The sequence below is a fragment of the Salminus brasiliensis genome, chromosome 10 (genome assembly GCF_030463535.1).
Source record: "Salminus brasiliensis chromosome 10, fSalBra1.hap2, whole genome shotgun sequence".
Lineage (NCBI taxonomy): Eukaryota > Metazoa > Chordata > Actinopteri > Characiformes > Bryconidae > Salminus > Salminus brasiliensis.
In genome coordinates, this window is record NC_132887.1 from 39,614,117 (window position 1) to 39,628,066 (window position 13,950).

The 13,950-nt window shown below is 43.1% G+C and overlaps 1 protein-coding gene across 1 annotated transcript in view; it reads right to left on the reverse strand.

Moving 5' to 3' along the window:
* Nucleotides 1-597: 597 nt before the first annotated feature.
* bicc1a (BicC family RNA binding protein 1a) overlaps nt 598-13,950 on the reverse strand; it is a 33,515-nt gene continuing 20,162 nt past the window's right edge. Inside the window, exons 7-21 of the mRNA XM_072690600.1 lie at nt 13,636-13,821; nt 11,538-11,807; nt 8,897-9,028; nt 7,885-8,149; nt 5,827-6,060; nt 5,471-5,679; nt 5,193-5,328; nt 4,255-4,405; nt 3,614-3,719; nt 2,859-2,898; nt 2,443-2,597; nt 2,108-2,270; nt 1,424-1,587; nt 1,126-1,225; nt 598-900 (exon numbers count right to left, since the gene is read on the reverse strand). Of these exons, the coding sequence (XP_072546701.1) occupies nt 770-900; nt 1,126-1,225; nt 1,424-1,587; nt 2,108-2,270; nt 2,443-2,597; nt 2,859-2,898; nt 3,614-3,719; nt 4,255-4,405; nt 5,193-5,328; nt 5,471-5,679; nt 5,827-6,060; nt 7,885-8,149; nt 8,897-9,028; nt 11,538-11,807; nt 13,636-13,821 (2,442 nt within the window). The 3' untranslated portion in view covers nt 598-769. The remainder of the gene's footprint in view (nt 901-1,125; nt 1,226-1,423; nt 1,588-2,107; nt 2,271-2,442; nt 2,598-2,858; nt 2,899-3,613; nt 3,720-4,254; nt 4,406-5,192; nt 5,329-5,470; nt 5,680-5,826; nt 6,061-7,884; nt 8,150-8,896; nt 9,029-11,537; nt 11,808-13,635; nt 13,822-13,950) is intronic.

Below are 13,950 nucleotides of genomic sequence, written 5' to 3' on the forward strand. Positions count from 1 at the left end.
ACAGGTATGGTAATTCTAAGGATGGGAAGCCAAAATACAACAAACAAACAAACTAAACCAAATCTATCTCAAGACCAATGTAAAATAATTGATGCAGAAAATGTAAACTCACAATATTATTAAGGTAAACATAAAATTGAAACTTTTAAAACATAAAAAAGCTTGTAAAAGATATAATGGAAGAAGTGCAGCCTTACAATATCGACCACTGTCTGCAGAGCACTGAAGAACATGACTATGACCAAGGCATGAACCCTGAACTCTGCCTGAACACTGAAGGTTAGTAAGTGCTAACCTTTACTGGTTAGAAAAACACACACGCGCACACACACACACACACACACACACATACACACACTGAACACACGCTAGGAACGAACCACAGGTAAAAGCTGTCTTAAAGTGCTTTATACTGATACCTGCCAGAAAGGGCGAGAGTACCAAAGATAAACTGATGTTCTGCTTTTTCCTGCCACAGCTGCACACATTCAGGTAATACTGCAACAAATCTTCATGATTTCAGAAATGTTTCGAAACTTCGAACACCATCAATAAACTAGCAGCCAACCCCTCATCTATCTGAGGATCTTCTCTTTTTTGGCACTTTGGAAATTATTTATTTATTTTTTGCAATTTTGGTGCCTTTAAATTTCTATTGTATCTCTATACATACTCAGAAGCACCAGGCTTATGGGTGGGTAAAAGGTTTAGGGGCGTGTGCAGCCCAGGGTGAGGCACTGTCAGTAGGGCAGTCTCTGAGGGTTGGAGCTCACCAGCGTCCGCTAATGCTCGCCATGTCAGCGTGGAACTGACGTGAGAGACGTCCGCTCGCGCCGCCCTCCAGGAAGGAGGAGTGGATGTTTGTCGGCTCCAACAACTTCCACCGGCTCTTATTTAGCTCTGTCCAGAAGAGGCAGGAAAGAAAGTTGATAGCAGATCAAACACAGTGAACATCGGGAGCGTAAAACCCTGAAAACGCGATCTCCTTTTTTGTCTTTTTCCACTTTTTATCTTTCTAAACGGATACATTAAACGTTATGCGTATTTAGACGGGCTTCTGAGTGACAGCAACAATACATGAATTCTTCTATGAAGTTGCTTCAGACTGAATCATGCAGCACACACCTGAGATAGCCAGCAGCATTTTCCTGCGTGCTCCAAACGTTGTGATTCCCAGCTCTTTTAGGTCTGGATCCGTCAGTGTGACAAATGTCTGCAGATCAATCTAAAACACACAGACGCACACACGTATATCATTTGTATGAACCTTGTATAAATTGTAAAGAACCTTTTTAAAAAAAGGTTTTATATCAGATCTGTACATCCAGGCCAAGAACCACTCAGGATTCTTTCAGGAGTGTGTTAACTAGTCTTGTACAGCCAGTTAGCTGCAAGATATGAAAGCTGTTGGGAGTGTGTGTACCTCCTGCTGCTGGAAGACATCGATGTACTTGCCCAGTCCCAGAGTGCTGAAGAGCTCTGGCAGGTCTGTCCCTTTCAGAGAGGAACTCAGAGAGCGGCTCTTACTGCCACCCATGGAGGAGATACAGTCCATATAGTTACTGCTGCTCAAATACTGATCTATGGCTGTGAAACACACAAACACACACACAAATGAATATAACAAATTAATAATAGGAAAAAACCTATTCTGGATCACAAACGCCACTCCAACTCCCAATCCCAATGATACTGACTGAGCTCCATTACTCCAGAGAACGCAGCTCCACAGTTCAATGCTGGGAGCTCACAGCCCCACGCCAGGAATTAGGAATGGGGCCAACAGGTTCACAGAGAGTCCTATTCTATTGGCAATACTTATCTACAAGGACTGAGAAGCTGTGTGTGTGTGCGCATTTGCACATCTGTGGTCTGAGTTCCTTTTTTAGAATGGGTGTCCACAAACATATGGACATATAGTGCAGATGTATTATTTGAGAGAGAGTGGACAGTTCTCTGAAATGAGGATGCTCTCTGGAATTCCTGACCAAGGATGTCTGTGACGTCCCAATGATAGGGCCAGCACTTAGACCGTTGCACCACTCTGGGGCATTGGGCTTAGTGCCATCAAAAGGTAACCCAAGGTCTACAGCTGATTTTCTCTCACCAGCCCGGCTCTTGCTTCTCTCTGGAGGACTGATAGTAGCGGGGAAGTCATTTGTTGCTCCGTTACCGTTAACAACAGCACTTCCATTTCTCTCCCTCCAGCTGTCCCCGCTGCTGCCGTTACGGAGAGCCCCTCCACCACCCACACAGGAGAGAGGAGGACCCTGACAAGCACAAAGTGCAAGTTTCAGAGCGTGCACATACAGACGTGTGTATACATATTTATATATATATGTGTGTGTGTTTGCCATATCGCCCCCTATGTTTGTCTGAGTGTACTGCAATCTTTTGGAATAGTCATGTGTATCATAAGTAATTGTCTGTGTGTATAAATACCTCATACGTGGTTCTGACGGCAGGTTTGTATGCTGCATGGCTGGCTCTGCGTAGCTGCTTGATGCTATCCGCAGGCATAGACTTGGAGAACCCCAGTCCACTCCAGGTGTTGGTGGGGGTCCGCACTTCTGTCACTACTGGCTTCTTCAGCATGGCTATAACACACAACCAACAATACAGTCTACATTAACTGGCTCTCTAGGAGCAACACAACATCAGGACTGTAAAATGGTTTCTCCGTCTGAAGCCACATCAGTTCACAGAGTTTTCACCCCCTCTAATAAAAGCAGAATCTAGTGGAAAGCCTTCCCTGGACAGTAAAGACAGCTACTCCACCAAAAGCAGGATACACTATTTTAATACTCTTAATTTAAGAAGAAACACTGAGCAGGTGTCCAAATAATATGAGCACTAACCTTTAGTTGCAAGCAGTTTCTTCTGTTCATAATCGTATGCCTGAAAAGAGATCGCACAAACACACTTAGTCAACTGTCTGTGTAAATGACAGGAAAATGGGTTCCCTTGCATATTGTGTTTGTTTACCAGTGGGGAAATCTCAAGGCTTTCCACTGGTTGGGACATCACAAGCAGAGAGGAAGTGTGTCAGAAGTGTCACATTAACCACCAATTTAATGGACAGAGGAATCAACCAATCATGATCTGATTTGGTGAGTGGAAGCAGTTCAGTCATGGCACTGTAGGTCATCTGGAAGTTCTAGACATGTCACTTACTGATTATGAGTGGTAGTCCAACCAGGATTCAGTCAATTACTAAAAATGCAAAAGCAGCAGCAGCTCTGGGCAACATACACACGGTCAAATATGTGCTCATGTATGTTAGAAGCTTGAAATTAGGCGTTTAAATGTTGTAGTGTAATCTACAGTAATCAAAAAAGTGCAATGCCATTAGATTAACACTACTGGAATCCAACAGTTGGTTCTAGCAGAAATGAGCTTTTTTTATACAGTCTTCAGTCTTTCATGGTTTCTAGAGTCTAACACCGTCACAGTTCAGCTCTGGTATATAAACATGTCTGCATCTGTACAGAACAGACAGTGATAGAGAGTAAAACAGAGTGAAATACTGTGTGTGTGTGTGTGTGTGTGTCTGTTCATGAGTAAGAGGGAAATAACGCAACGGAATGTAATATTTGAGTGTGTGTGTCCATACCTGTATATGAGGTGCCAGTCTGTTCCTTTCCGCTGCTCTTTCACTGCCTGGAGCTCTCTTATCAGCTATTGCATCAGCCTCAGAATCCGACAAGAGGCATTCTGAACTACACACACACACACACACACACACACACACACACACACACACACACACACACATTACTAGACACTTCAGTCTTCAGACTAGGGGGAAAGTTACAAAAGAATGATCTTTATGACCCTAATTAACATACTGAGTTAATAAAACAAAATGTAATGTAATATTTCCGAAAGTATCCAGGCATAATTTTATAATTGTATAATAACTGTATAATCTCAATATGACAGCAATGCCAAGAGAATGGGACAATGTATTGAGATCACTGGTCAGCTAAAGCATTGGGCTATGGAGTGCTCTCTGTGACAGAGCTCTGTCCAATACTTTAGTTTAGAGTGTAGTTTGTGATCCAGAACTGATCCTCTTACATCAGTACAAAATCAATATCAGGTGTAAACCTTCCCTAAAGACTGTTACTGTTACTGTAGCAAAGGGGAAAAACCTTTTTTCTATCAGGAGAAATGCAGGATAAGCAGGTGTCCACAAACTTTTGAACATGTATTGTACATGGTAATGGGAGCTGTACTTAGCATGGAACCTACTGGAGATGGGAAGTTTTGCCCTGCAACAGTTCCATGGTTTGCCGTTTCCCAGGTGACGTTGTACAGGAAGCTAGCATCTGCTTTAGGTCGTTCCCATTGGCTGAATGAGACGGGCTTCTGGGCATGCCCACTTCAACAAATGTGTCTGAGCCTGGGAGGGGGAAAAGAAACCATTTAAATTTCTCTAAAGCAAACACATCTCTATACAGCTTATTCTCCCTCAAGCCCCGTGTTCTTCTGCCTGCTTATCACTTATTTACAGAACGAGCAGCAATAAGTGATGTGAGTGTATAAGAATACAAGCCAGCACAAATTACACACCCCAACCAGCAGCACTCTATCAGCCTCCTGCTGTTATCAGCATGGAATCAATTGAGCTGTCTGATACAGCATGAAGCCATACGTCAATGTCTATACTGTGTGTGTGTGTGTGTGTGTGTGTGTGTGTGTGTGTGTGTGTGTGTACGCCTGTTAGAATTGCATTGCTGCCTTCTCCCCCATTCATCATTGGACAGTTTCTGACCATAAGCCTGATGTTGATAATACTGGGTGGGACCATCCTTATCACAGCAGTGGCACTGAAATAGTAGTGTATGTGGTGGTGGTGAGAGTATCAGGCACAGCGGCTTTGCGTCCCCTGCTAGGTTGAGAGGGGGTCCACCATCCTAAAATATTAAATCCAAGTGCAGCTCTGTGCTCAGAAACAAACCGGGTTAGGGTCAGTGGTGTAAACACTAAAATGTGCAGGGCTTGGGGTCCTTCAGGACCAGGGTTGGGAACCACTGGGCTAGTGGACGGAAACAGCAGCTGTCCACCAGTGAGGGGGTTTACAATACAGTGAGTGACCATGTGTGTGTGAGAGAGTGCATGGGTGTGAGTATTTGTGTGTAGAAGTAACTGAATTAGAGGGCGTACATGAGTATGTGTGAGATCTGTACCTTCGTCTGAGCTAGACTTGCTGGAGAGAGCTTCTGGCTGGCTGTGTCCGTTAACTTCTTGGACTGGGTCGCAGTGGGAGGGGCCAAGCATAGATTCAGAAAGAGACGAAATTCCTCTGTACATGGACCCAGGAATCTGCAACACACACACATTAAAAATGTAACTTGACCTTGCATTAGCGATGCTAAAGTGGCATACAGCGCAGCCCTACTCTCTTACACCAAAAGTGGCATTTGTACAAATAGCAAACCAATTCCAACTCTAGACCGTTACTCACACGTGCTTTGAGCTGCTCTGCGGTGACTGCTTTGTGTATAGGTGTCAGTCCTGGCGGAGGGGAAGGAGTGTGTGCGTGGACGTGCGAGTGAGTGGGTGAGTGAGTGCGATTGTGTGCGTGACTCTGGCTGAAATTGTGGACTCCAGAGAGCAGCAGACTGCTGAGTGAACCCTGAGAGACAGACTGTAGCATCAGAACAGAGGAGAACCCTAAAAGAAAGAGAGACAGAGAGGAGAATAGAGGGGGGAGAGAGAGAGAGGGAGAGGGGTAAACAGTGATAACTATGGTTTAGCCATGGTTTCTCCACTAGAGGGAGCAATCAGAACAGATCCAGAAGCAAACTGTCTGGTTCTCACCTGCAGTGTTATTCGCTGTACTGAGTGTACTGGTCCAGAGGGAAGGGCTGTGTAAGGATGTGTGTGTGCGCGTGTACACAGGTGTGTTGGAGTGTGAGTGACTGGAGTGATTGCTGTTCTGTAGCGTGCTGACTGCCCCATTAGGACCATTCAGGGCAGAACTGTGACCAGTCAGAGCCGGGTTCGGGCTGGAAGAGCTGTCATGACTGGAAATGCCTGAGGAACCCAAAAGGCCTGTAGAGAAATACAGAGGTAGTGTATACAGATGTAAATCATGATGTACAAAACGCTCCTGTAATATTACATTACAGGTGGTAAACCCATACACATGGGGTAGCTAAAATCACCACACACACCTGTAGTAAGTAACAGCAGTACAACGTTTACAATCATATATTATAAATAAGGCCAGTCTGAAGACGTCACGATCACAAGAAAAACGAGAAGGGTCCCCAGACCAGTTAACATTAATAAATACATACAAATATTTTTTTAAGATGCTGACTACTGTCAAGTATTATAAATATCAGCCCAAACACAATGTAGATTATCAATTTCCAACAAGATTCGCAGGATTTCACAAATCTTTACAAGCAAACAAAACTATAAAATTACTACAACTAAATACATGTTTGATGAAAACATGGTCAGATTCATGCAGCTATCATATGGGTCACTGTGTCCTATAATTATTTTTAGGCGTCCAACTATCAGAACATTCTGCAAAACTGCCTAGACAAATAACAAAAGACTTTTTAAACTTAGATTAGATAAACCTAGGGCTCCATTTCACTTTTGCTGCTGAAAAATAATAATAAGAAGAAATTCTAAATATATAAATATAAAATATATTCATTTCACTGCTCTTATTTTTTTTAATGATGTCAAAAGTGATATCAATATTCAAAGAAGTTCAGTGGTACTGATACCGACCACCAAATTTGAATTAAATAAACAACTAAACACATTGTTGTTTAGAGGCTCTCTATAACTGTTCACACACACACACACACACACACAGACACACAGACACAGTGTTTTACACAGTTCTTAATGTGAAGTCCCGTCAGACATCAGAGATGACAAATGGTTAAACGGAACATTTTGTACAAATGATTCTGACATCTGTACATTTTTTTAAAAAAAGGATTGATGGGTCACTGCATAAGCCAAGATTCTTCTGGGGAGGGAAAAACATCTGAGCTATTGAGACTCTCAGATGCACTCCACTGGCAGCAGTAAATACATTAACCAGCATGAGACAACTGTCCGCAGCCCATACTTCTTTAGAGCAGCATAACTCATAAGATATATTTAGAAGCTACAATCAGTACATTCTCCTTTTAAAGGACAGTTACCTACAGACAGACTCCACTTCACTAAAGCTTACCTTAATTCACACATAAATAAAGCAGCTCTACTGTTATGGGCTCCAGGCAGATGAACAGGCGTCTGTGTAGCGTATACTTCAGTGAGTGTTTTTACTTATCAAAAGTGACACACACACACACACACACACACACACACACACACACACACACACACACACACACACACACAAGTAAAACAGAAGCTAAATTTGGATTTGTTTGGCAGTGTAAGCTGTAATCAGCTGACACAGACAGTAGTAATTACAGTCCGCTGAGATATGGAGCAACACAGCACATTCAGCAGCAAGAGGAGTGTTTGAACACTACTGATGCACAAAGGCTTTGAGTGGGCCTGCGAACACTAATAATGCAGCCATTAGCTCAAAAGGAGCCTGCTAATGATAAGGACTCTGATTGAATAAATGTGAGTGAATGGTAACACTAATGATATGAGGCACGTTTTGGAGTGTGGTGTTCAGGGTAAATGTACACAGTGAATTTAGCCTGCTGATGTTATTTATAGTGTACATTCACTCTGCTGGATGCAGACGATACATCATCAATACTAGGTTATATTGTTCCTAAACCTTTTCCAGCTTAAGGCCATATAAGGTTCATTTCCATTTATCTCCAATATGCTTATATGTTATTTTCAGGAGGCTAAGAAGCAGTTACAAACCTACATTACCTAGAGTACTCAGCCCCAGTCCAGCTGAGGCCAAGATATCCAGTCCCACAGGGTTGAGAAGGGGAGAGGAAGTGCTGTGTCCGTTAGCTGGGACGCTGCTGGTACCAGGACAAAACGGAGCTCCAGAAGTAACGGGACAAACAGGGGTACTGAGAGAAACCGGAGGACTGGGAGAGGCTGCACAGCTACTTTCCAAAGCCAACAGCAGCCTACGGGCTTCATACATATTTTCTGCATTCCTCTCAACACTCTTCACAATCACAGACTGAAACAGAGAGAGAGAGAGAGAGAGAGAGAGAGAGAGAGAGAGAGACACACAGAGTATAAACTGGGGAATTTGGAAACCCTGAACACAATGATGCACTTCTTAACGCCTTTAATTCTTGCGGAGATCAAAGCACACCATAATATATGTGACGTGATTTATAAACCATTCTGCAGACCTTCTGACTGAAAAGATATCAATTCATCAACAATACACAAGAAAATGAGCCAAAACATTAAGATGTCCTTCCAAATATGATGTTGGTCCTCTGTGTTCCACCAAAACAGCTCACTATACTCTGAAGGTGGTATCTGTGGTATCTGGCACCAATGATATTACAGCAGATCCTTTAAGTCCTGTCAGTTGTGAGATGGAGCCATTGAGGACAGGCCGTCTGGCCGTCTATGTGAATCAAAAGAAAACAGGACCTCCTGGAAAAGGTGACCTTCTTCCATCAATTTAAGGTCTAGATCTGACACTTGTGTGTCCACTGTAGGTGCTTTTGACAGTCAGCATGGTCACGTTGACCACTTTGCTGCTACGCTGGCCTATTCGCAGTAGGGGACACTGCACTGTGTCCACTGCACTGTGTCCACTGTTGTGACACGCTCCTCCTATCATTAAATAATTTTGGAAACTCTCGGTTTGTGCTCTTCCCCTGCTTGGACCACCGTTGGTAGGTACGTGAGATGTGGTAGGTATGTGAGAATGTTTAAATGGAAGTGTGTGTTTGTGGTTTTATGTTACCTTGCTGGGTTGTTTGGGTTTGGGTTTGATGCTGATGAAGACGTCAAGCTGCTCCATTAAAGTGGTGATGCACTGCGTCTCTACTTCCACTTCCTCCTTAATATCAAACATCAGAACCAGAGGCAGACAGCCCTGACACACACACACACACACACACACACACACACACACAAACACTTTAAAACACTGCATTTTTTATTCACTTCAGTAAGAACAAACACAAGCTGCAGTTGCAGACTCACAGCTAAACCACAGAGCTCCACTGAGAAAAAGATACTCTTTAATTTCAACCACTCTCTCTCTCTCTCTCTCTCTCTCTCTCACACACACACACACACACACACACACACACACACACACACACACACACACACACACACACACACACACACACACACACAGCTGTGTGTCCAACTGGCCTACTTAAACCTTTGGGCTTCTGCTCAGCATGTGGACTGAGGAATCTGCCCGGTCACACAGTTACAGTGGAGCAGTGGAGTGATTAGTGTTCTCCAAGCACACTGAGAGGCTTTGTAATGAGGTATGGTTGGTGGTTCAGAAAGAAGGGCTTTGGGCCCTGGTCTTTACAGAGCGGATTCATCATGACACTGTACAAATAAACCCCGACTGCACTGAAGTGAATCAAGGCAGGCGTCACGTCTCTGTGTCTTAACGGTCAGGTTTGATAAACGCTTGATGGCCAAAAGTCCTGTATGGCAGATTATTTATATAAGTTCATTAAAAAAAGGCTAAATCTAAGGCAGACCCATAGGCCAAAGAAACAGATCCTGCAGCAGCCCACTCCCTGTCTGGAAGCCTTTCATGAATACCAGCCCTGGAACTCAAAGAAAAGAGCTGATTTGGAATTCATGGTTTCTAGATAAATGACATCTGGCATTGGATATTTTGTCAGTTACTAAAATTTCATCAGAAAAGCTCACTGCCTTTGAAATATGAAGCCCAACCAAATCATTCTTGATCCCAGTGTCTACACCAGTGGTATCCAAACCTGCTACTGGAGAGCTACCTTTCACTCCACCTGATCCAAATAATTACTGCCTTCAGAAGCTCTTGATTGACTGAATGGGGTGTGGTGGATTTGGGTGAGAGTTGAGACCTGCAGGAAGGTAGCTACTCTGCAGTATTAGGGCTGAAGACCACTGGTCTACAGCATGTTTGATACTGCTGAACGTGTAGAAGAACTGACTCGTTCTTAGAGCACAAATATTACACATGGCTCTCAAGGGGCATTTTTGGGTACAGACCAGATGGAATAAGGGGGTTATCAAACAAACAGAGACAAGAGAAAGGAGAAAGATGAGATGAGAGGCTAAGGAAAAGTAGAAGATGAAACCAGAAGATAAAAAGCTAAAAACAGAAACAGAGTCTTGGAGGGACTTGGTGCATTTAAAATACACTATATGTCCAAATGTTTGATCCTTAGCTGCTGCTGGCGACCTTCTCATTTTTTGAAAAGCTACCCCAGAGAGGTATTCTGGGACCTTATTCTGGTGTATTCTTTATTTGAACTGATAAGTGCGGCAATGTTAACAATTAGCAGCCAAAACAAATGCAAAAGTTAGCTTCTTTGGCTAACTCTGCAATCCACCTTAAATAGTGTTGCAGTTCTATAGAGTGCATTTCAACAGCAGAGCACAACTGCTGCATTATTTAAAGAAGAAAACTTTAGCTAGTCTGTAAAGGAGAGTGTGTAAATGAGAAAGTAGCAGGTAAAGAGAGTGTTAGGTGGTCTATTTTCTGCTGTTTTTGTCCATGCTGCCAAAAAAAACACCCTGTTTGTTGTAGTTCTGCAATGACACAGATATTTTACCCCATGGTTATAAACCAGACTGTGTTGGAAAGGCGCTGTTCTACCAGCGAGAGAACACACTCTTTTGTTTGGTTCTAAACCAAATCTGACGGCACAGTCAGAACTGAGGAGGTGGCTAATGCTAATGTACACACACCCCAAGTGATCTGACTGCAGAGTTGTAAAGGAGCTGGGAGCTGAATGGTCAGGTGGCCATAGTTTAACAGTTTGTTTCTCCAAGCAAAGTAGATCGGATTAGAATTTAGTCTGATATTAGAAACAGACTGCTGTTTACTAGTGTGGGTTAGTACAGCTTAACTGTGGAGCTGTATTATTTACAGAAACACAAAGATCGGATCGGTATCGGATCGGGGGGCATTAACAGGATCAGATTGGATGGGGGGGTTAAAGGACTTAAATCAGGACATCTCTAAATAGGACTTTCTGGAGCAGATCAACATGAACCTATTGGCACCATGCCTAATGCCAGGTGTGGAATAGAGAGGTATAAAGCCCCCCCATCATCCATCATCCTGACCTAATTACAGCTAGACAGTGTACACAATAAAAACCTTTTTTAATCCCCTTGATTTCAAAAGAAAACAGGGAATGAGCAGGTGTCCCAATACTTTTGTCCAAACAGAGCATTAAAAAGTGATGGAGTGGGCATGGCCAGGTATCAAAAAACCTGTTCCTCCTAGACCACTAACCAACAGACACCTAATGTAAATGCAGCCCTCTAAAACCAAGTCATCTGTTTAATAACCACACCCACCCTAGACCACCCAGACTAGAGACTCCCAGAGTGAGTATGCATGTGTGCGTTTGTACCATGAGCTGCTGTCTGGCGTCACACACGGCATCTATGCTGCCCTGGATGTAGACTGCGGAGCGGCGTGCGTTGTTGTGTGTGTGAGAGTGTGTGCTGGGGTCAGGGAAATGGATGTGGGCGCCGGTGCGCTGGCTGATGTGTTTGAGGTTGGCTCCGTTCCGACCCAGTAAGGCCAAGTGGTGCTGGGGCGCGATGTCCAGCTGAGTGCTGACCATGACAGATCCAGCCATTGACCCGGCCAGATGATCCAACAGCAGAGCAGTACCGCGCTGGAACACACACACACACACAGGCGTACAAACAAATGACTGTCAAAATGCATCGATGCATCAACCTGCAGACCACTGAAAATGGAATGTTAAAATCCATTCATATTTTATAGCAAATATTATATCATCAATTTTCAAATATGCACTTATATGCACTTGTCATAAACTGAATTCTATACACTATAAATATAATAGCTCCACTTTGTGTTCAGTTATTTACAGGTCTTTTTTTGGCTATATTGTACTGCTGTGTACATGCAGCTGTATGCAAAATGTTGGGCACCCCAGGACAAATTACATAGATTTTTATTTTTATTTAACATACCGGAAAAAAACAGGGCATGTGCTAATTTAAATGGCCTTTTTTATATATTATGTTTAATGTGTTAAATTTAGTAATAAGTAAATAAATAGTGTTTAAAAATGTTGACAAATTGTCCTCACTTATTTAACAACAGAAATTAACATGGGTGCCCAAACCTTTATATACAGCCGCAGTCCTTCCTTCCCTATTCAGATAATTAACAAATTAGAATGTGTTAAATAATTTGGCCCAAAAAAAAAAAATTAAATAAGACCCAAAATCACATTTACCATCCCTGATAATCCCACCCACCTTTTTAACACCAGTAAACCCAAGATGTTAAAAAAAACCCTAACATTTTAAAATTCCATTTTTGACCCTAAAATCTTAGTTAACCAATGTCCAGAAATTGTGAGGCATTTGTTGAGCACTGTTATGCAGAACTGGACAAAAGCTGGTCACAGACGACCAGTATGGACTGGAAGTATCCAGTATAAACACTGCTTATTTAAAGCACAACAGAAACCAAGCACAACCTGTAACATTTCATTAACACAACATCTATAGGGCAGAGGTGGTACATTGGGTAGGGCACTGGGTTATTGATCACAGTGCTGTGGGTTCAACACCCAGGTCCCCTAAACTTCTCTGCTCCAGGGGTGCTGTAGCATGTCAGTCTCTGCGCTCTGACCAGGGCTTTCTGAGCTGGGAAATGCAAAGAGGAGAAGTCCACTGTACTGTACAAGCATAAATAAACTACAATAAGGCATAAGGTATTAAATCTGAGGCATAAATGTCAGAATAACAGGGAGGTTTCTTTTCTCTTATGAGTTTTTATCTCTGTTCTGAGGTTGACATTTAGTTATTGTTACTACACTGTATATTGTAGCTCCCTTCCCTCGCCCACAAGAGTGAAATTAAAGGTTCGGCCCACCCAAGACTCAGTCGGCAGTCCTGGCGCGGCTATTGATTCAGATCACTTAAGATGAGCTGGAGATGAACTCACTTCTTCATTAAATGCTATTCACCTCAAAGAAAGCCTTTGGGGTGAGCAACGTGACCAATAAACCCACACTCGCACATGAAGCCAGAGGACAAATGGCAGGCTCAGAGGCCTGTGTTTGAGAAGACTGCTGCTCTGTGTGTCTGTATGAGTGCAATTTCTGGAGACAGTGAAGCCAGACTCCATTTCACATTAACTCACCACACAATGACCTAGTTTCTCTCTCTGCTAAACACAGTGCACTCCGTCCATTCTCTTTCCTCATCAGTTTGGCCTGTGTTTAGCGGGCAGTGTTGCTAGTTATTCTTTGAGAGAAGTATTTTATAAGAGCTTTCACTGATGTACAGTATTTTTACTTAGTGTAATTTCATGCACTTTAATGTAAAGGCAAATATTTTTATTGGGCCATTTATCATGAAATATTCACAAAATATAAAGATCAATTGGAGATTTCCAAAGGTGAAATAATTACAGGGAAAAAATGTTGAGACAATGGACATTCATCACCCCTCTTCTCTCACCTTGACTGCAGCAGCGTTGCTCTGGTTGCCGCGGACGACAGCAGTGTTGCCATAGAGATGTGAAGGTGGTTTACAGGCGACGGAGACACTGCAGGACTGGGAGATGTGTTGGACGATTGGAGAGTTACAGTCCAATGGCTCCAGCAAACCCCCACACTCGAACATCAGAGCCAATGGCAACAGCTCCTAAAGAGACAGAGAGAGAGACAGAGAGAGAGAGAAACCCACTCTTAAAGTCCTCAGCCTAACACTTTGTCCAGTGAGAGTTGGCCGGCAGCATGATCATGAACTCATCCTAAACGTCAGTCTCAAATG